The 23,662-nt window shown below is 33.6% G+C and overlaps 2 protein-coding genes, 1 long non-coding RNA gene and 1 pseudogene across 4 annotated transcripts; 3 read left to right on the top strand and 1 right to left on the bottom strand.

Moving 5' to 3' along the window:
* Nucleotides 1-10,977, bottom strand: part of LOC111030209 — a 14,452-nt pseudogene extending 3,475 nt beyond the window's left edge.
* A 1,886-nt stretch (nucleotides 10,978-12,863) lies between these two features.
* LOC111030225 lies at nucleotides 12,864-17,501 on the top strand. Of its 2 annotated transcripts, XM_022309640.1 has the most exons (6): nucleotides 12,864-14,569; nucleotides 14,639-14,710; nucleotides 14,811-14,985; nucleotides 15,376-15,639; nucleotides 15,781-16,388; nucleotides 17,061-17,501. In XM_022309640.1, the coding sequence occupies exons 5-6, from the start codon at nucleotides 15,916-15,918 to the stop codon at nucleotides 17,392-17,394; spliced, it is 807 nt and encodes a 268-aa protein (XP_022165332.1). In that variant the 5' UTR covers nucleotides 12,864-14,569; nucleotides 14,639-14,710; nucleotides 14,811-14,985; nucleotides 15,376-15,639; nucleotides 15,781-15,915; the 3' UTR covers nucleotides 17,395-17,501. The 2 variants fall into 2 exon arrangements, with proteins under 2 accessions (XP_022165332.1, XP_022165322.1); XM_022309630.1 differs by lacking the exon at nucleotides 12,864-14,569 and having other exon boundaries at nucleotides 14,580-14,985.
* LOC111030216 lies at nucleotides 17,502-22,315 on the top strand. The gene is made up of 2 exons (XM_022309621.1): nucleotides 17,502-18,492; nucleotides 22,233-22,315. Exons 1-2 carry the CDS (start codon nucleotides 17,513-17,515, stop codon nucleotides 22,243-22,245), a joined length of 993 nt encoding a protein of 330 aa, XP_022165313.1. The 5' UTR covers nucleotides 17,502-17,512; the 3' UTR covers nucleotides 22,246-22,315.
* A 2-nt stretch (nucleotides 22,316-22,317) lies between these two features.
* On the top strand, nucleotides 22,318-22,833 carry LOC111030238. Its single transcript, XR_002604081.1, has 3 exons — nucleotides 22,318-22,393; nucleotides 22,453-22,637; nucleotides 22,703-22,833. It is a non-coding gene; the product is annotated as an uncharacterized LOC111030238 (long non-coding RNA).
* The last annotated feature ends 829 nt before the right edge of the window (nucleotides 22,834-23,662 follow it).

Below are 23,662 nucleotides of genomic sequence, written 5' to 3' on the forward strand. Positions count from 1 at the left end.
AATTCAATTTAATTTAATAGTACATGTTGGCAACGTTGCACTCATTTTCGTACGCAATCGTAATGTTTTTAAGGCCTAAGTAGAGAAATCGTACGCAATCGTAAAAACGTACGCAATCGTTTTACTAAAAGGGACAATCGTACGCAATCGTATATCACCGGGCCTACTCTCCACTCTTCTCCTAGCGATGAGATAGCGCTGACCCCGTTTACTAATTGCACGTGTGCGTGGGTTTCCAGGAAACGGTTGCCCGGTCGTGTCGGTTGAGAGATTAGATATTGTTATATTTGACATTTTTATAGCTGTTTCGCGTTATAACTCTTTTTATTTATATTTCCGCTACGCACTTTCGGTAATCGAATTCTCAGAACTACGCACCCGGTTTCCTATTGCGTCGTTGTTCTGAAATATCTGAGGTCGACAACTTCCCAATGTGAATAATTTATATTAAATAATTAAATATATTAAATATATTTTGAATTATGTAAATAATCTCATATTATGCCCCCCTCGCTATCCAGCCTTTAGTTATATGCGTATATGGCGGGGCGTCAGTACATAGCAATACTTACTGTACCTACATTATGTAGACTACAATTACATACAACAAAAAGGTACTACATTACTACATACATATTATATAAATAGTGGATAATGGGTTTAACCACTAATGATTGCATGTTTGCACGTCACTAATATTCTCGTATGCAAGGGCGTAATTACTAATTACAACGGGGGCCGGATACTCCATGGCCAATTGGCTTGTCTTATAGAAATTGGAAATAAAAATAAAAATGTATACATTTTTCTAGATTGAAAATTGTTTAAATGTAATTGTATTAGTATATTGTTAGTTTATTATACTCAGTAAGAAATAAGCATGACGTCAACATAAATAATTGATTTCGCTTTCATAGTTATATCTTCAATATTTATTTATAAACATGGGTTCGAGGTGCCCCACCACACACTGTACCTAGTTAATATACTGTAGTGGTACAGCCCACAGATCGTGGTGTATAAGACAAGAGATGCCTAGGTGTAAATAATTCTAAATCAATTTTAGATTATTATGAACATAGAATTTATTTGACATGTAAAACTGATAGATTATTTTTAGTACACTGAAATTTGTCAGAGAGTCGACTGGCGTGAAGGTGCTCGTACTGGCTCTGGTAAATCACATCTGAATATCGGGTGGATGGGTCCCTGTTTTATAGGCCTACTCTCCACTCTTCACCTAGCGATGAGATAGCGCTGACCCCGTTTACTAATTGCACATGTGCGTGGGTTTCTAGGAAACGGTTGCCCGGTCGTGTTGGTTGAGAGATAAGATATTGTTATATTCGACATTTTTATAGCTGTTTCGCGTTATAACTCTTTTTATTTATATTTCCGCTACGCACTTTCGGTAATCGAATTCTCAGAACTACGCACAATTTACTGACCCTTAAGTTTGCCGTTGCCTTTTAACCTTGCCTTGCTGTTGNTTTTGATATCCTGACCCTTCCCATAAAACATTGTCAATTACGTCTCTGCTCATGCGGGATAGCATATGATTATCATATTAATAACTTAACTAATAATAGGTTAATAATTTATAAATTTATGTTAAATTTGTATACCTTTTGAATATTCAAATCGCATGTACCAACTGTATCAAAAGACACGGGGTAAGGGCCCAATCTAAAACCATAATATGTTTTTTCTTTCGGAATTTTTGCCTTTCCTAGAACAGATAATACTGTATCCTAAAAAAATAGAAAATTATTATATGATCCAACACTGCACTTTGTAGATAATAATGTTTCAATACCATTGTATAATTTGCTTTTGATGAATTTATTGGAGCTATTCCAATATCTACTAACTCGGGCTCGCAATGATTGAGGTTCGACACATCAATAATGTAGAAATCGAAATAAGGATCTATTGTCTTGAAATCCAACCCTATTTAAAACATTTGAAACAAAAATTATATTTTTAATTTTTTAAGTGAGTCATGAAACCAATATTTGTATACAGATAATATTAAAATAATTATATAATAAAGACTGTACTTATTGTCGTTATACTTGTTTAAATCATCACTTGCCTTATGGCTCATCTAAGTTTAGTGAATTAAAATATTATAAAGATACAACATATGTATTATATTTAAGACCCAAGTTCATACACACATCACTAGTTTTTATAATGAATTATATAAAAATACATAGATACTCACAAGGTAACTTTTGATTGGTATACTGATCTATTAGATCGTTTCCATACAATTCAATGCCAATTTCCAAATCAGGAAAAGAATTTTTCATTGTTTCGAGATATATTTTTAATTTTTCAGAATATTTTGGAAATGCTTTGGAATAATCCTAAACAAACGAAAATGGTTTAAATAAATATTTGTTTAATGTGTATAACGCAATATTATAAATTTTGATAACTCGGAAAAGTGTTCTATTATAGACCATTTAATTACAAATATAGAATATGAAAAAATAAAACAAAAGAAATTAAGAGTTAAAAATTGGTTGAAAAGTTAAATTTGTTAAGTAGGTACGTTTATTCATTTTAAAACCGCAAACATGTATCATTATAATAAAGGTGTCCTATACGTTGTCACTTACAAAATGTTAAGAGTATAAATAATAATAAAATGTTATATCAATAAATGAGTAAAGTTAATCCATGAATGTTTGACTATATTATAATTTATAAGTTATAAGTTATAACCCTTTATGATATCAATAATCTATGAATATTGAATAATGATCAAAACATAATCCTGTTGATACTGTTGAACAATATAATAAACATTTTTGCTTTAGGCTAGGTTAGAGGTTCCCAAATTTTTTTTCCCCGTAGACCACCAGGCAAATTCATACAAATTCATATCTAGGCATTTTTCATAGCTTACACAAAGCTGCTTGTTTGAATAGAGTTTACTACGGAGTGCAGTTTTTTAAAATAAAAAATGGTATTTTCGGTTTTATTCATATCTTTATTTCTTTAACATAATGACAATATTTATTTAATTTTTTTAATAATTAAAAAGACAGGAAATGCAAATTGAACGAAATAACATAGAAAATAAAATTATATCATTAATGGGAAGAATGATCTTGATGCTTTGATTGTAAATTTTCTTTATTTGGCTTCAAATTAGTCAGGTTCAACCTTAAATCTTTTCTACCAGTAATTTCCGATCGGTTTATTTTTTTTTTTGTTTTGTTACAAGATTGGCCACTGTGCTAAAACCCTTTACCACGCGTATGATGACGGAAAAGCTATTAAAAACTTTCTTGCGACCCTCCATGGTACAAAATAAGTGACAGGTATGTCTTTTTGAAACCAGAACTGCTGATGTATATCCCTTTGTGGACAGACGGGACTTTAAAGTCCCAGCCAAAAAAAAAATCGTATAAAATTACGTATTAGTGTTGAACAGTTGTTAGTGCCCGACGGGACTTGTATGTCCCGTATTCTACCAGAAAAAATTATCTTGAAAGAAAAAAAAATCAGTTATCATAGTTTTAACAGTGTCCGTTGATTACTACTTTTCATAAACACGTTTTTAAGGTTTTCCGTTATTTGACAATTTTTATTCGCTGTATTAATTAAGGTAAGCATGCAATTTTTTTTTTATTTGTAATTAATATACTCTATATTATCTTTTTCTATAACATTATATGCTCTAGTATAATTAGGTTGGATTTTAAATGCTATATACTAAGAGGGACTTAAAAGTCCCGTTAGGCATTACAGTGACAAGCTTGGCCTAGCATAAATAATAATTATTATAAATTATTATTTATTTTTCTGGCAAATTATTTTTGCAGAAAATGAGTTGCCATAAGTTAAATGTAGATGATATTTCGCGGTTCTTAGATGAAATCCCAGATGACGGGGACATAAATTCAGATTTTGATGATGGTTTTGAAACACTGGATGAAGATGTAATAAGCCCACTAGATTTGTATGATAATGTTGATGTAGTGCAAGACACCGTTGACATTGATTTAGACATTTGTGGTGAGTTTATTTCTGAAGTGGTTCGATACAATATTACAAATTATACAAATAAACAAAAAATGCATTACACATTTGTTTAGAATTTGTGTATGCTGTTGATGGTGATGTAACTATAAATCTCAATGAAAATAATGAAGCTGCTGTTGTTGATGATGGAAAAAATGTGTGCAAAACAAAAAATTCAAAGAGTAAAACCGAAAAATCAAAAGATTTTGGTAATGAACTTATTTGTTTTATAAAATGTTTATTTCTGAACTATTTTAATACAATAACTAAGGTTTTTATTACAAACTTGTTTAGACTTTGTATATGCTGTTGATGGTGATAAGACTATAAATCTCAATGAAAATAATATGTTGAATAATGAAGCTGCTGTTGTTGATGAGGGAAAAAATGTGTGCAAAACAAAAAATTCAAAGAGTAAAATAACCAAGAATAAAACCAAAAAATCAAAAAAATCAAATGATTTAGGTAAGGAACTATATTAGTTTTTTTTCAAATGCTAATTTATTTTATTTTTTATTTTTATTTTTTGGATGAGTCAGAGTGTTCAGATGATGACCAGGTTTGGACTCGAAAGACTGCTGTGAAAACAGTAAGACCTGAATATTTAAAACCAAAAGGAGCCATTGGATTTGATATGTGCAATACACCAACAGAAGTATTCATGGTCTTCATGGAATCTATTCTAGATGACTTGGTTTATCAAACCAATTTGTATGGAACACAACAAAACAAGACATTGAGAATTCAAAGAGAAGACATGCCTGTTTTTATTGGTATAAACTTTTTTATGGGGTATCACACTGTTTCATCTTATAAGGACTATTGGAGCATATCACCTGATTTAGGTGTGAAGTTAGTTTCAAATGCTATGCCTCGTAATACTTTTGAAAAAATACTTGTTAACTTGCACTGTAATGATAACAAATCATTGCCCCCTAATAACAAAGACAAGTTATTTAAATTGAGACCAATTATAGAAAAATTAAATGTTGCATTTAAAAATAATTATTTTGGAACAAGGGAAGTAAGTGTCGATGAGAGTATGATTAAATTTAAAGGCAGATCAAGTATTACACAATACAACCCTATGAAACCCATCAAAAGAGGGTACAAAATTTGGAGTATGGCGGATCAGAAGGGATATACGTATGTTGGCATTTAAAGTTTATCAAGGCAAGGAAGAAAATGTAAGCTCAGAATTTGAAAATTATGGTCTTGGTGAACGTGTTGTCCTAGAACTAACTAAATATGTCTGGAATGAATACCGTGAAATCTATTTTGATAACTATTTTTCTTCCCCCAAACTTTTACAAAAACTACTTGTTGAAAGAACGCTTGGTTGTGGAACGATTCGATCAAACAGAAAAGGATTGCCTAATAATATGATTTTGGACAAAAAAATGACTAGAGGAGACTCCGACATTAAATATTTACCAGACGGAGTGTCATTTATAAAGTGGATGGACAGTAAAGCTGTTCACTTTATTTCCAACTTTCATGGGTCAGAAATTACAAATGTAAATCGGAAAAATAAAGATGGTTCATCAGTTTCAGTTAAATGTCCAGCTTCAGTATCAGACTACAATAAGTATATGGGTGGGGTAGATCACGCAGACAGGTTACGTGCTCTATACAATATAGAACGAAAATCCCGTAAATGGTGGCATAGACTATTCTTTGGACTGCTGGATATAATGTTTGTTAATTCATACGTAGTATACTGTTCCCTCTTTGAGAAAATGCCAGTATTAGAATATCGAAGATCTGTCGTTCAAGGGTTACTTACAAAACAAACGCTTGGAAAAAAAAGGCCATCTGTTCAAATTGACAAAAATGTTAAAAGGAGAAAAAATCAATTTTCATTACCACAAGATGTGCGCACTGGTAATCGAGGAATACACTGGCCAACTTTTGTAAAAGAACGTAGAAGATGTGAGGTATGCAGCTCAAAACAAATAGAGTCTAGACCATATTCAAAGTGCATGCATTGTAATATACACTTGTGTATAAATGAGAAAAAAAACTGTTTCAATGAATATCACGAAATTTAAATAAATATCTTACCTTTGTATTTGTGTACTCATTTTTTTAAAATTGTAATTGTTTAATTTTTTTTAAAATTATTTCAATAAAAGTCCTTAATTTCATAATTATTTTTACATTGCTTGTATGTAAAATAAAAATGACCTAGATGACTGACGGGACTTTAAAGTCCAGACCGTAGAGGACCGACGGGACTTTTAAGTCCCAGGATAAAATAAGGATGAAGGATGAAAAAAAAATATTATTTTTTTTCAAATCCTATCTTAGAAATAAGAAAAAAATTTAAATGGCCAAAAAAAGTTTTACTTTTTTGTTATTAAGGTGCTGTCCTGAAAGGGATATACTTCTAAATTGCACCTTAAGTTTTCCGTAGTACTAATTTCGATTAATAACTTTCGTGGACCTCTATTTACACCTCACGCACCCCCAATTTTCTTTTTCATTAACATGGACCCCAGGGGGTCGATATAGATTACTTTGGGAACCTCTGGGATAGGTCAAAAATATATTTATTATATATTATTCTACCAAAGATATATAGATATAATTGTATGAAATTGATATTATTCATGCAATCATGCCGTGGAAATTTTGTAAGTGTTGTAAAATGAACATTGATTATTTAACAAAATATAATTAAAATGTAACTATATATTATATATTTAGATTCAGCTTGAAAATCTCCTAAAAATATTTTGAACAGATGCCTTTATAAATTAAAAAAAATTATATGTTAATATTTCCTTACGTTATTCTCAAAATTTATAAGGATGAGGCCAGAAATCCCTTTATGAATTCCCATAAAAGTCTTTAAGCTATTCATTTCATCTAATGAGTTAATTCCTCCATTACTATCTTCACAACAAAGCATTTGGGTCCATTCTTGTTGAGTACTGTGGCCATAGTATACATATATACGCTTACCAGATGACAATAAAGTGTCTAAATAAGCTATATAAATTATAAAACACATAAATGCATGATACTCGTATATCAAAATTCTTAATATTAAGTAGATAGTATATTTTATAACTTTATTATCTAGACTAGCGCATCTCAACCTGTACTACCACAAGTGGTGTGCGGAAATAGCTCATAGATGGTACGAGAAAAGAAAATCTCCCTTTATAAAAAAAAATTGGAATGAATCATTATTAACATTAAATATTATTTGGTTTATTTAGTGGAGTGCAGGTTGTTTGTAATCATAGTAATTAAGATAACGATAATCGCTTTAATATAATATAAATCGATACACTTCATTAGATATAATGCGTATTCTTATTTCACAGTGATGGGTTTTTATATTTGTTTCTTGATTTCCTTCTGTTAATTCACGAGTGTCTAGCAAGTTATTAGCATCAAGTATATTTTATATTTTTATGAAGTTTTTTCGAAAACTTTTTTTGTGACATAAAATTGAATAAATGAAAATGTTTTGAAAAAGCGGAAGTAGAAATTGATTTTTTTACAAGCTAGTGGTATATAAATACACATTTTCAGATAAATATTTCAAATTTTTAACCCTCTCGGTTCAAGCATGCGTAATACAACTTGCATTTTTTTAAATGGCAACCGGTATTTTCGATATTCGATACCAAATTTGGATAGAATAAATTTTTTTCAAGTCATTTCGACCCATTAACCATGTCTCTAAAACCAAAATTGACTGAATAAGAGCCATTTAATTTTTAATAGGTTATATATTTTTACGAATTATTAAAATTCATAAGACCGTTTATTATTATTGGTTAATTTTTGAATATTTTTATAAACAAGAGTAACATAATATGGGTCTAAAATTATTCATTAAAAATCGATTACAATATCTATTATATCTAGAGATCTTGCTAGTCGTTCAATCGATTTTTAATAAATAATTGTTAACTCATATTATGTTAATCTTGTTCCCGTAAAAAATATTCAAAAAGTAACCAACAATAAATAAATATAAACGGTTTTATGAATTTTAATGATTCGTAAAAATGTATTATTTGTTAAAATTTAAATGGCTCTTATTCAGTCAATTTTGGTTTTAGAGTCATGAAAAAAATCGATTTATTCCAATATAATGCGGCCGAGAAATGCAGTATTCCCTAAATTGGTAAACACACTGTATACATTAATTTTAGTAATATTACCCATATAATTTTCACTATCGCTGTTAGAGCAATAATCAGCAGAAATACGGTATTTTAAATCCACGACAAGACTAAAGAACATTAGAGATGAGCAATCATCTGGTAGTTGACTAATTGTGGCATTTTTATTACAATCAGAGACAACATAATAACATCCCGATATTCCAGGCCCTGAAAACCAAAAAATAAACTTATAATTTATTCAGTTTTTTTTTAAAAAACATGTTGAGTTTTCTTAAATAAAACCAAGCATACAGAACAGCAGAAGATTAAAAAATTAATTAGTGTTTACAACTTTATGTAAATATTTTATTTTATTTCATTTTATCAGTCACTCTATTTCTGAATCAGGTATGACACTGAAAAGTGCGTTTCTTGTTTAAGATAGCGTGTTTTGCTATGTTTTATGATACGGCAAAAAAAGTAGGTTATGCACCTGATATCGATACCTACAGATAGATTTGCTTAACTACAAACACGTTATAAAATAATATAAATATAAGACACCTAAAACTAGATGCATTACACGACTTCGACTGGGAAAAAATGAACAAATATAATCTATGCTTGGTTAATTCCGGTTTGAATGTAGGGCTTCAGTTCACGGACCAATTGGAAATGGTTTACCTTAACTAAAATGTTCGAACTGCACTCGACCCGAGCAATAACTTTAAACATGACGTAATAAATTTGGGAAAAACCGTAAATAGGAATACTTACCTACATATTTCTATATTATTATTTTGAAATCATAACTTAATAGTATTTATTTAAATTTTAAATTTTTATTAATTTTGAAAAACAACTCAATTTACATTCTGGACGGAGTGACGAATGAATATCGATCTTACAATGTTGAGGATAAACAGGAATTTGTGTGTAAAACTTTCAGCATATTCAGCTAAATTGTTTTTGTTTTGTTTAGTGCAAAAACATAAAAAAAAAAAAAACTAAACACCTTCAATACATTTTAAAATTTCCTAGACATGAATTCGTTTTCTAAATATTTTTTGAGCTATTTATAGAATTTGAAAATTTCATTTTATTAGTTTGAGGATTCTAAACTTAAGTTTAGAAGTTTATAACACCTTATATCCTCGTTAATTATCAGTACGTAATTTAAATTACTTGATGTTAAGTTATTTATTTATTGTCCATAGTTAAACTGTGCATAAATTGTATATTGAATTATAATTTACTGCATCGTTTTAAAATACGTTTAGAAATCAATAATTTAGCTTCCCTAGCAAAGTGAACTTTCCAAACTTGGTTTTCTATATATGTCAATAAAAAATATTCCCTGATTTAAAAAGTATGAACATTTAAAACAAGGCTCTTCATAAGGAGTTTTTAAAGATAGCTAATATTAAAAAAATAATTTAAATATATGCGCAAAATGTTGTTTTAAGAGCATTTGTAGTTGAAATGTTTCAAGTTATTTTTTCAAGAGTCGATTGATATTGAATATTAAATAGGTTATAAGTAAATAATAATCAAAATGACTGAAATTCAAACTGAATGTATCCTTTTTTTTTCCGAGGAGAAAATATGTGCTATTCCGATTCGACCTTACCCGCGTAAGGTCGAATCGGAATATGGGCATCAATCTGGCTGCGACGTATTGGAGTATACATATTTGGTGTATTAACTATTTAGGTTGAATGTTATAGTATAACAACATGATCAAATTAGTTGCGAATTTTTGTATTGGTACCACAATTCAGGCAGGAGTAGCAGGATAATTTTTTTCATCGTCAGGCCACTTTTTCTTCACCTCAGTAAATATGTGTATTTTATGTAGGTACAGATGGATTGAAGGGTTATACATTTAATATATTGAAGAATTGAACAATTTGGAAAGTTCGAAATAGATTATCTATCATCTATGTATACCAATATGTATGTATACACCCATAAATAATAACTATAAACATTACTACCTATATCTCACATATTAAAATATTATATATTACATATTACATTATAGTACGTATTAGTTGTTTTTATTAACATTTTGTTTTTTTTTTAAATTATTTATGATTTGTGAATAAATAATTTGAAAGTATAATACAATAGTAGCAAATCAAACATATTTAAAAGTTTAAAACACATTTCTCTGTTATTTTTCATAAGTAAGCATTTGAAATCAAATTTTGACTAAAATCATAAAAATGTACACATTTTTTTGTAGTTAAGAATTCATGAATTTTTCTTTCAACAACTAAAATGGCTTGAAATTGTAACACATGATATCTCATATTCTATTTTTTTCTACACACAAAAAAGTTTTAAAAATATCAAAATACATTTTAAACTAATTCTAAGCATATCATTCAAAAAGCCTGAAAACGAGATACAAAATATCCACACATAAAGTATCAAGTAAAACTACTAAAAAATTGAAATCCTACATTGGATACCAATTACCAATTATTTACGCATGAATAGAATAACGTAATATACTTACACAAACGTAAAACACGTTTGTAGACATTTAATTAATGTTTTTTTAAAATAATATAATTGAACAGGAAGCTCACCTTTTTGTTTTTGAGATTGTATGTGTATTGTCAATATAAGAATGTTAATAATTAAAAGTAAAGAATTGTAAAAGTACATTTTTATTAACTGTGTGTAATGTTATGCAGATTTAATACTTTATTCAGACATACTGTCGGCATTATTAATTATAATTTAATAAAACACATAAAATGTGCTTATTGAAAACTAATTTTTATCATATACTCGGATAATAATGTATTATTAATTAATTAGCCGACATTTTATGATATTAAATATTTATATTTCAGCTATTTCGAGGGAGCTTGTATACAATTTGCTCACATAAACACATGTTCAAATACAAACAGTTTTTGTGTTTCAATTTAAAGCTGACAGTTTATAAGCCGTATTGTTAGCAATTAATAACTAATAATTATAGAAAGGTCCAGGATTCAAAATACGACTGAAGCCTAAAACTATATAAATTATAAAAAAATCAAATTAACCAGTCACAAGTGGATTATTAAATGGATTTAATTGCAACTCAACTTTAATTATTATAAAATAATATAAACGTAGATAAAAATTTAATTTTCATACACAAAGAAATTTCCCTATAATGGTAAATACAACTTTGAGATAAAATAAAATGAATAACGAATGGGCGGCAATGTCAGTATTGAAATTACTGAAATACATTTTCTTTTAAAGTCAGAACTTGAAATATTATACGAAATTGAGAAAATAAAAATAAAGTATTGAACTTTATGTGTTGAAAATGTACGGATTGCAATGGCGAAGCGTCATAGGAGACAATGAAACAACGTCTTCCCACATAGAAATTAGAGCACGGGAAAAATAAATAATACTCTTGTTTTATAAAATATTTAAAAATTTGAATAGATCATAGTCATAATCGTCCAAATATGGTATTACATATCAAATAGATGTTGCGACGCAACAACTCGCGAATACAAGAGTGTGGGTACTGGAGGATTTTTAATGTGAGTGGGGTTTACTATCTACGCTATGAGACGCTTTTCATAATAATACCTGATGAGTGATGAGTGATGGGTGATACCTCGGACCTCGGTCCTCATTTAATTGACGTCGCTGTCGCGTAGTCACGCCATCGTGATAGGTAAATAGTACATGTTTCTTAATATTTATTGTTTTTATAATACTTTATAATAGTACTTTGTAATTTGTCCTCATGGCTGATGATTCGACCATTCTGAACGGTGAAATTATTAACTATTCATACGAAATAAATTTCAATTAAAAAATAAAAGTCCATGTCCCTTATTGAATTTAATGTAATTAACTTATTTTCTAAGACAAAAAAAGAAAAATAGATTTATCGTAAATTTGTTTTTTAAACCTCATCATAGTGTGAGTTGCATGCATATTTTATTACATTTTATTTTGTTTGCTATAATACATTTGTTATTATATTAAATTATTATTTCAAATTTTTAAGGAAGTTGTATCGTTTTAAGTATAATATATCAGTTTGTTTTTAGTTTTTGAAAATTTATTTCTTATTGTATAGATAAAATAGAAAGGGGGGAAGGGGTCCAGACGTATTGGTGCTTTTTTTTCAGTGTCTCCTCAAATAAAAATCTCAACCCTCGCTTTATAATAGTCGAGTGTACCTTATCATTACACGTAGGTCACTGGATAGTGGATAGTATGTTTACGGGATCCTTTAAAAAAAATCTAACCTTTTATTTATTTAGTTTATATAATACCCATTCAAAACAATGTAATGTCGACGCACTGCGACGACACACGCGTCTTTATTTAAGTCCGTTCGAATTCATTGTCATCCTTCTTAATCAATTCCGTAAAAAATAAGGGGATACCTGCGTGGCTACGTGTAAATCGCTAACGTCAAACTCAATTTAAATTGTCTAATTTAAGTTGAATCTGAAAGACTGTAAGTATACGCTCTCTCCGTGCCTTGCAAAATGTGGTTCTTTTATTCAGTCGTCGAGTTTTCGCATTATCGCGTGAGTCGTTCCGTGACCTATATACTCTCCTAAGAAATGCAGTCCTCTCCGGATATCACCCGTGTACAAAATAAACACAATTTGGATGAAATATAGAGCATTATACAGCATGCTAGACTAACAATTCCTGCAAATTCAAAAAATCAGTAGTTTATCAGTAGTTGCTATTAAAATTGTAAAATGTAATAATTCCACGTATTTGGCTGCTATTTTAGTGGGTAGGTACCTATTTATTATTGGTTGGTCTTGCGTTCAAGACAAAAACATCATCACAATATTCGCATACTAATAACACAGACTTCAAAATAACATATGAAATCGGTAAAATAATTTCTGTCTCGTCATAGTGGGGATTGGGGAACGATTTGATCATCCCGAGGGACACGTACCACAAGCACTCGACGCGACGACGCTGTTCTCACCCAAGTACTCAAACTCAACCACCGTAGACCGCGGCCGAACATGAAATAATATTATTAGCAAATTCGCTCGGACAAAAGTCGTAGGGTAGGCGAGTTCAAACCCCGGCGGCGGATATATCGTCGCCGTCGTTATCACGGCCGTCTTGTGCTGCCCGGATTTTTTGCATTTTTTTTCGACTTTTTTTAAAGTTATACTTTAATTTCAAACCATTTTGAGTTTATTATATGTACGTTACTTATATTTTAGATATGGAAACAGTTATTTAACAGGTTGTTCAATACATTTTTAAACATGATTATTTAAGACATCAGAATGTCATGTCGGTTCTTTCTTTAATAAAAATTTCACCACAGAACACTACAAAGGGGTATAGATAAATATTTATAATTTGGATATTCCGTATCATCGTCGACGATAAAATGTTTCCGTTTCCTTTGGAAAAAACATTCAATTAAGCTTAACTATGTGTATGTATAGTATGTAATTATGGTTGTTATTACTATACAATATAATATGTACTTAATAATATTATCTCCAATCATTAATTTATCGTATGGTGGTTGTGTGGTGGAGAGGGTAACTTAAGCTTAGCTGAACTGTGCCGTCGTATGCAACGTCAGGCCTTGGCCAACGTTTGAACTATACGTTTCATGCACAAAAATCCGTATAATTTTTTTGCACATATTAAAATATTTTTTCTAGACTCCTAACAAGTGCTTCTCTTTTACCGGGTTCTTTGTGTTTCGTTGGGCGATTTGACGATTTCGATACCGGTGAGTACAATGTTCATAGTCCATAGACATAATAGTATTATTAAAATTATTTATGCCATGCTTTGGTATTTTCATTACATACCTACAACGTACCTACAAGTGTATTCGTAACAGCGCACGAACATTTCAGTACACTCTTTGTACATACACCAAATTCCACCCTTCCGATGTTAGTTTTTTCTTTTTGTAGGTACACCATTCATTTACTTTCTTCAAACATAACGTTCTTCATATCCGCATATTGTACTCGGAATTATCTTTCGCTGTGGTCGGCATTGGCCCGCAAGCCGTTTCACGGAAGTCATTCTTTTAATGTGCGCGTTACCATTGCGTATTTGTTCTGTTCTGTAATGTCGCTTTAACATTTTACGCATACATTTAACCGTGCTGCGACAAGCTACCTACACTGCACTTCTTCCTATTTATCAATTTTTTATTATGTAGGTACATGCTACACATTATCAGGTAGCTATGCATCGATTCTAAAAATAACTCAGAATTTTTCATTACTGATAACAAACTGATACCAACGTCATATTATTCAATTACCTACAATCATAACGAGTGTACACTGTTTGTTTTTCAAATGTTTTTACTTATTCATCATGATGATACATGGTCACGGTAATGTATGCATGTACGTATGGTATAGATATTTTTCATGATCTATTTGTTTATTGTACAACTGCTTTACGACATTTCTTAGGGTATTCACAATGGTGAAACGCTGTGCGGTATGTGGGAATGTGGACGGTTTCAATGACGTTAGCATACACAGGTATTTACATTTAATCCAACACATAATAATACTGTGACAAGTGTATTAAATTATTCACCATTATATATATAATATATATCAATAACAAATTCATCTTTAGAATTCCAAATGATGCACATCGATTTCAGTGGATGGAATTTGTAAGAAACCAGGGTGTAGTCCCAATCTTGGGCATTAAGTTGTGTTCGAGACATTTTGTTCCTGGCCTAGACTACACTGTCGACGCTCGACAAATCATCACATGAGGTGTATTTGTTATCACACAACCACCACAAGTAAATTACCATATAATATATATAGGTACACAGAAACATTCTTTTGTGAATTTTTTTTTTATACCTTCAATAACTCTGCTTAATATTCATTCTTCACAATCAAACATTATATTATATAAAATTAATACATTGACACAAGCATTCTATGGTACATTAACTGCAAACTGAACACACTATAAATATGTTTTATCATATTGCATTCTACTTTTAATTTAAATAACAGTTAATGACTTGATAACTATAAAGTGCAGTGCAAATAAACACAATACAACAATAAACCCATTATTGCATGTTCGCTATGCATTATACATTGTTCATTATTAATTTTATACTTGAATTATTATTAATTTTATACTTAAACATTTTAACTGACCGCCTATCATTATGTAGGTAGTCGGACCTAATCGGGACCGAGAAGATCGTGCGGAAAATGTCGATGCCGGTGTGGAAGTGATTGAAGTACAGATGGATGAAGTTTTGTTTGATGACAACAACATTGAGGTAGTTGTGGTCCGGTTGGACGACAACAACGTTGAAATTATGGATGTCCTCATGAAAGGAGAAGAACAAGGACCATTTCAAGTAGAAGTGGTACCAGACGATGATGACTTTGTTGGTGTCTTTAACGTTTCACCACTTTACGTCATTGAAGAGGTTAGAAAATATTTTATATCATCACAAATTTTGATGAACCAAACCAAACTCCAATACTAAATCACTTGAATTGNTATTTTATATCATCACAAATTTTGATGAACCAAACCAAACTCCAATACTAAATCACTTGAATAGCAGGTGGAACATCCATTGGTGGCACGCGCGCCGTTGATAGACCGACCGGCGACCGGCTGGCGTTCAGCACCCACTACCTGAACCACACGACATAGGAGCATTGAATGCAGTCTATAGACAATGTAGGTACGTAACTTTATGTGCGAACGCATTGGTGTCAACCGGGGTCATTTTTCGACGTGCTGCAGCAACGGTCTGATGGCCGTTTCAGGACCGCGGGTGCTGACAATTGCACCTCATCTACTGCAAAGGCTGCTGGTTGAAGATACAGCGGAAGGCAGACACTACCGAACGCACGTTCGGCAATATAACAACACTTTGGCGTTTGCTACTTTCTCCAGCGACCTCAACACACGTCGCTTGCCAGGTCGGGGACCAACTATGTTCACTGTCCATGGGCAGGCATATTGGACGATAAGTAATGACTTGCTTGGAAATGAACAAATGCAACGCAGATACTGTCAGCTGTATTTTGTCGAATCTGGGGAGGCAAATCGGATTCGAGCAGAACAGCAGAATCTACAGCCCAACACACACCGTCTCTTGCCAAGGGTGCTAGAGGACTTAGATCGCATGTTACGAGACATAAATCCATTCGCACAGGCTTTCGAGTAATAATATATTAAAACGATTTACAAACCACACCACATCAGCACTACGCAACAACCAAACATTCATTCATTTATAGTGCCAACAATTGAACAAAACCCAACCTCATCTGCGCTTTGAGTTGACATTCAACTAAGATATTAATGTAAAGCTGCTTTGGCCTAGAAAGTATTATTTAAACTATTTTATTCACCTTAATTAAAAATTAAAAATGATGGTAATTCACCTGCCCACTCATGTCGTTGGCTTAAAAATTGTGTCTATTATGTTTCTACTTTCTATTTCAACAACACAAATCTGCACTTCACATGCCGCTATGGTCAGAATCAATGATTCTTACGGATTGCTTTGGTTCACTATCATTAATCGCGCACTTACAATAAACTACTACTCAATGCATATGAACTAAACAATAGGTATTAATGAACATTATAATTTTGCATTTTCTTACTTATTGGTTCTTCATACGCTAAATATTACTCTTTGTTGACATTAGGTGTGCGTATCAAGTATAATCTTCCATTATCATTACACGGGACTCTGACATTTACATTTTTAAAAACACAAACAATACATTAATAGATGCATTACAACATTGACACCATATACTGCACTATGTATTACCCATAACTATTATACATTTTCAATTTTAAAACCGCGTTATTCTATTACAGGACTATGCGAGAAGTGTGGGCAAGGGAAAACGCTCCAGACAGAGATCCTCAGTTGCAACCAAGAAGAGTGACAATGCATTTCGTCGCCGACGGAACCGTGGACAGGAGGCGATACAATCCACCGCCTCATGCGGTCAGCGAAGTTGCAGCAGTGTTTGTCGGCAATGACGGCCAACCGCCTATGAACGTTGATCTGGTCGTCTACGACCGGAATCCAATTAATCCTCAACACCGCCGGCTACAGTCCATTCCTGCCGGCTCCGCAAACGCAGAACCAATGCTGTATCCCCTGTTATTTCCACGAGGGGAGCTCGGTTGGCACTACAACTTGTAGCAAGAGGGCGTCCGCCGAAACCGTGTCCGATCTCGGAACAGTATCAGGGAGTACACATGCTATCGTCTGGCCATTAGATATCATGATAACAACGACACGATCAACGATAATATGACTTATGAGTTTATTGCATAGTGGTGGATTTCTGTTGCAGCAGTACATGTGTGATCAGTATGTTCGAATGGAAGCGAACAATTTAGCGTACATCAAAATGCATCAGGCTGATCTTTTCGCCAAATCGTATCAGGGACTTGTAGATCATATCAACCAACAGCTACAAGTCGACATACCCACGGCTGTTGGCCGTAGAATGATTTTGCCATCGTCGTTCACGGGCGGTCCCCGTTACATGAAACAAAGTTATCATGACGCGATGGCCGTCGTGCGTAAGTACGGAAAACCTAATCTTTTCATTACGTTTACGTGTAATCCTAGGTGGCCAGAAATCACACAGAACCTAGCGAGATGGAGCGCGGCAAACGACAGACCTGACCTGGTGGCCAGAGTGTTTCACGCTAAACTCAAGCAGCTGCTGCTGGACATAACGGTGAACAATGTATTTGGTAATGTCGATGCATATGTTTACACTGTCGAGTTTCAGAAACGCGGACTGCCGCACGCCCACATACTGATCATTCTGAGCGAAGATAGCAAGTTGTTAACCGCCGAGGACGTCGACAACGTTGTGTGCGCGTTCTTGCCAGACCCGGCGACTGAAAGGCGCCTGTTTGAGTGTGTGACGAAGCACATGATTCACGGACCGTGTGGCATGCTGAACCCCAACAGCCCGTGCATGGTGGACAATAGTTGTTCTAAGAACTATCCAAAGGAATACAGTGATGAGACTGAGTACATTGCTGACGGCGGTTATCCAAAGTACCGCCGGCCAGACAACGGACCTGTGGCCAGAGTTAGGACACTTGAGGTCAGCAATGAGTTTGTCGTGCCGCATAATCCGTACTTGCTTGCAAAATACGACGCACATATAAACGTTGAGGTGTGTTCTACTGTTAAGAGTGTTCAGTATTTGTATAAATACATATTTAAGGGGCACGACGCAGCGACCATGGAGCTGTGGAACGGAAATGAGATCGAAAGGTATGCAATTTATTTGAATTTTTTAGATACAAAATTAGCAACAATAAGAATGGTTTTTTGTGTAATAATTGATCTTTTGGTTCATTGAATAACAGTTATAGTGGTAAACATATACCTAATGCAAACATAAAAAAAAGTTCTACAATTTAGCAACGACACAAAAACCATACACTACAATGCACTGTGTGTGTGTGTGTGTTAGTGAACACATTTGTTCTTCACTTTGTACATATCACCAACAGCAACACATCATTTTATTTTAACTATTGCATTTATAAATTTTCCAATTATTACAATATCACATACATATCAAATATACATAATTGAACTACAGTTACGGTGTTAAAATTTCAGCTGTTGCCTAACTGTTCACCAAAGCAGACGCACATTGCAATCACATCAGCTTTAATTATATAGTACATACAACTTACAGCAAAGCAAAAAATACTAACTTCTATTACTTTGGAGTTGTTGTATTAGGATAGTTGGTTTCTTTTAAATGTGTAATAATGCATAGGTCAACACAGAGGACAGTGCATTAAACCTCAACCTTAGACTAGGTTATTTTTTGGAATCACATATATCACATATATAATAATAATAATAATATATTACAAAGCCTGCATTTGTATTACAGTGTTTTAATTGTTCCATTACAATATGATGTCATTCAGTCATTTCATTTGACAATATGCACTTGGTTCTTTAATTTCATATTTATAGCACAATATTTTATAATGTACAACGTAGAAAAAACAACATATGAAAGTACATACAACTGTTAGTTGTTTTTTTTTAACAACTTTGCTCTGCATTAATGTAGATTGACACAACTATTCACATACTAATATTGTCATTAAAAATGTACTTAGAGTGTGTCATTAGAATATAAATGTTCTTTTAGTTTCATAAATTCGAGATACGTCAGCCCGCCAGAAGCAGCCTGGAGGTTGTTTGCGTATGAAATGAACTACACAGAATCAGTCATACAATCGTTAGACTTCCGGTGCACCTCGAAAACTATCATAACGTGTACTTTGCGCCTGGACAGGAATTAGAGCGAGTTCAAAACGCCGCCCTAGCTCGAACAAAACTCACGGCGTTCTTCGCGCTCAACGAGGCTGATATCGAGGCCAGACAGTACCTGTACCACGAGATACCGGTTCATTACACTTGGAACACACATCGCAGACGGTGGGAACGGCGGCTAAGACAGATGACCCGCGAGACGTTGTCTCGGATGTATGTTGTCAGCCCACTGGATAGAGACCGTTTCCATCTGCGACTGCTACTTTTGCACAAAAGAGGTCCACAGTCTTTCCGCGACATGAAGACGATCAACGGGGTCGTGCATAACACATACGCGGCCGCAGCCGTCGCGCTGGGACTGTTGGAAGACGACGCAGCGTGGCTGGCATGCATGTCAGAATCGTCGACGTTAGACAAACCCAATCAACTGATTTATCTTTACGTCACGATCCTATTGTTTTGCCATCCCGCGGACCCCTTGAACTTGTACCAGCGATTCGAATTCAACATGATACAAGACTTCAATAGGCGTTTCCAAAACGTCGACCGAGCGAGGGCAGCATGTCTCAACGCGATCGGAGACCTAATTCGTGCACGCGGAAAGTCGCTCGACGACTACGGCCTACCCCACCCAGACGTCGATCTATTGGAACCGGAACAAGACGATCCAATGTTCGGTGCAATAGACGCGACCGTAGGCTGGGCACAACAATTGGACAACTTGAACGGGGAACAGCGAACGGTATACGATCGCGTGATGGCGGCCGTCATCGACGACAACCGCAACGTTAAAAAAATGTTCTACGTCGACGGGCCGGGAGGCACGGGTAAAACGACGTTTTACGGATGCCTCATATCGTCGCTTCGTAACATTAATCGGACGGTGTTGTGCGTGGCGTACACCGGGATCGCCGCGTCCCTCATGGACGGTGGTATGACAGTGCACTCGACTTTCGGATTGCCATTGGCAACGCTGACCGAACAATCTACTTCGAGCATTTTGCGGCGTTGCCAATTTGGTGGATTTCGTCTACCCGCAGCAATTGTCGTTGAACAACGTCGACGACTATGCTCGGAAAATCATTCTGTGTCCACGAAATGAGGAATGTCAACAAATGAATTCCACGGTGCTCCGACGGGTCGTGGGCGCTGAAAGGACGTACCACGCTATAGACACAGTGGAGGTAGACGACCCGGACGAAGCGGCAAACTACCCGACTGAGTTCCTCAACTCTCTGCAACCCATCGGGCTGCCGCCTTACGCGTTGACGCTCAAGGTCGGGTCCATTGTCATGTTGCTAAGGAACATCGATTCGAAGAGGCACCTGTGCAACGGGACGAGGTTGGTGGTCACCGAACTGCGGCGACACAACTTCAAGAATGTTGTCCGGAGGCGAAGACGAGCAACACAACGTCGTATTACCTGCCGTTTCGTTGACTTCGGGCGAGGAGGACGATTTGCCTTTTCAAATGAAACGTATTAAATTTCCCGTACGGTTGTCGTTCGCCATGACAATCAACAAATCTCAGGGCCAAACATTCGACCGAGTCGGTTTACTCCTGCCGTCACCCGTGTTCACACACGGCCAGTTGTACGTAGCGTTTTCAAGAGTGAGGAACTCAACGACAAGTATTCTTTTAAAGAAATGTCTATAGTAGGCACTGAGACATCGTTCAATCAACATTGGATATTTAAACATACATCTTTAAAACAAGATGCGAAAAGTCGAAGTGTAAACAGTTGGCTACAACGGCTGCATCACAGTTTGTCTCCGGATTACGGTGATGTAGAGTATGAAGAAATAAATATTAAAGAAATAAATAAATAAATATTCCAATCGAACAAATTCGACAGAATTTAGGTTAAAGGTTTGCAAAAAACAACGGTTAGTCATCGACTTTATGCCGCACGCCACCGTCTACGACTTGGAACTCTTTGGATGTCCTCGGATTTGTTCATTGATTGGACAAAAAACCTAACAAAATCATACAGATATTTACTTGATATATTTTGTATGCAGTATAACAATTTTTAACATTTAGTTGTTCAAGTACCCCCCATTGTAACGTTTCTATCGTGTCATCTTCCGAATACATAACCACACGTTTATTGTATTCCATTTTGAAAGTTTTTGATGTAAATGTTATTGCTAATTGTTTAGTTTTAGAATTTCGTGTTATTTGTTGAAAGTGTAGTTCTACGTCCCTTATTTCGTCGTTTATTATTTTTTTCATACTGTCCATATTTAATTTTTGAATATTTTCATAACTTGGTGTAAACTCTTTTATTTTTGTGGTTGTACGATTATTATTATCTGTGTGGGCAAAAATTTTAGGACCTGTCGATACCCAGACGGATATGTCTATACCCGGACCTAATTCATCTGTCCACACGCCTAGCATGCACCCCGTCACCACTTCGGTTTCATCGTAAATATAAAAGACACTATCAGTATCGTAATATACCACTTTCTCGCCTAGATTATCCAGCATTGTATACAATCGCAATCTTGCATTTGAAGTCGTGAATGCAGCTATGTAAATATTAGTATTGTATTCGTGTCCGACGTATTAATATAACGATAACTGGGCTGTGACACACACACACACACACACACACAAACACACAAATGACTGTCGGATCGGTACTAACGCTTATGACAATGGTCAAGTCAAATAATCAATTTTTATCAATTTTAATCAATTTTCAGGTATCTACTATAAACACACCTGATGTTTCAGCATTTTTCATCGATTTTTTAGCAAATGGCGAGTTTGATGAAATGGTAAGTTTANGGTATCTACTATAAACACACCTGATGTTTCAGCATTTTTCATCGATTTTTTAGCAAATGGCGAGTTTGATGAAATGGTAAGTTTAATTACTTATATATATATATATTAAAAATAATACATTTTATATATTTGTAGGTATCGAATACACCGAGACGGGTCTATTACAATGATTTATTATTCGAAGAAGAAAACATTTCCGCAGTCGAAGTTAGTATGGTAAAATATAATATTATTGTAGCACATACGTTATATGCTGTTATAGACTAGAAACAATGTCAAACATTTATCGAGGGATTGTGTTAATCACCAACAAATAAATGGTATGTTTATTTAATGTTGTTTTTTCATATGCATTATAATATATAACAAATATTTACTATCATAGATAAACCAGACGATATCGACTGATGGACTGGCAAAGATTCGGATGCTATATGTCTTGAAGCAATCGAAAGATATATTTGAGGTGAAGGATTTGTGGACGACGAAAGGTTATTACTAGAAGCATGCAATGAATTTGAATCTAGTGCATAATTTGTATTATATACATATAAATTTAAAAATAAAAAACTAATAAGTTTTCATTTATTATTCTATAACTTTATTTATTTATCAATCACAAATCTTCGACGGAGGTAATATTGGGAGAATACGTTTCAGTCATTTTGTCGTCACTCGAAACTTCTTCATTAATATTATAAAGATTTTTTAAATGTTAAACAAACTATAATAATAATAACAAACTTACCTTACAAATATTCCGTTTTGGATGACAGTTTGTAGCACTCCACCGCGAACCATCAAATTGATGGGCGCGTTCCCGAGAAGTGCATCGCGTAAATTTATTGACAGGGGCTTCAGGCAATGGTTGTTCATCGACACTAAACATCGAATTTGATTAATAAACTAACAGTAAAAATAAAAACATTAAACTTACATTGTAGGAAAATTCTGATTCGGAACAGCGAATTCATTATTATTCTTTTCCCGCCTTGAAAATTCTTTATCATTTAAAAAGAAATTTAAAAAAATGACTGTGATATTAAACATTATGAAATGATGTTAACCGATGAGAGGCCATAAGTGCAAATCAGCCACCTTGGTAGGCAATGTGTGAAAATTCAATTGTATGTATGCTTATATACCTGATCTGCCTAATGAACCATAGCATTTAATACAAAAAAATGCGAAAATTAAAAAAAATTACACATTTCAAATTGTTCTATTACGAAACAAATTTAGTTTTTGGTCAGAACTGTAAAGCACTTAAAGAAAAAAAATTCCAAAAGTTACCAAAATCCTAGCTCTACTAATAACAATATAAAATTTCTAAACTGACATACCG

This window comes from Myzus persicae, unplaced genomic scaffold (genome assembly GCF_001856785.1).
Source record: "Myzus persicae strain clone G006 unplaced genomic scaffold, MPER_G0061.0, whole genome shotgun sequence".
Lineage (NCBI taxonomy): Eukaryota > Metazoa > Arthropoda > Insecta > Hemiptera > Aphididae > Myzus > Myzus persicae.

Bases quoted from the DNA above. Each gene is read 5' to 3' on its own strand.
- LOC111030216 (XM_022309621.1), top strand. From the start codon at position 17,513: ATGAGTTTATTGCATAGTGGTGGATTTCTGTTGCAGCAGTACATGTGT.
- LOC111030225 (XM_022309640.1), top strand. From the start codon at position 15,916: ATGTGCGAACGCATTGGTGTCAACCGGGGTCATTTTTCGACGTGCTGC. The intron at 16,389-17,060 runs GTAATAATATAT...ATTCTATTACAG, and splicing joins CCATTCGCACAGGCTTTCGA to GACTATGCGAGAAGTGTGGG.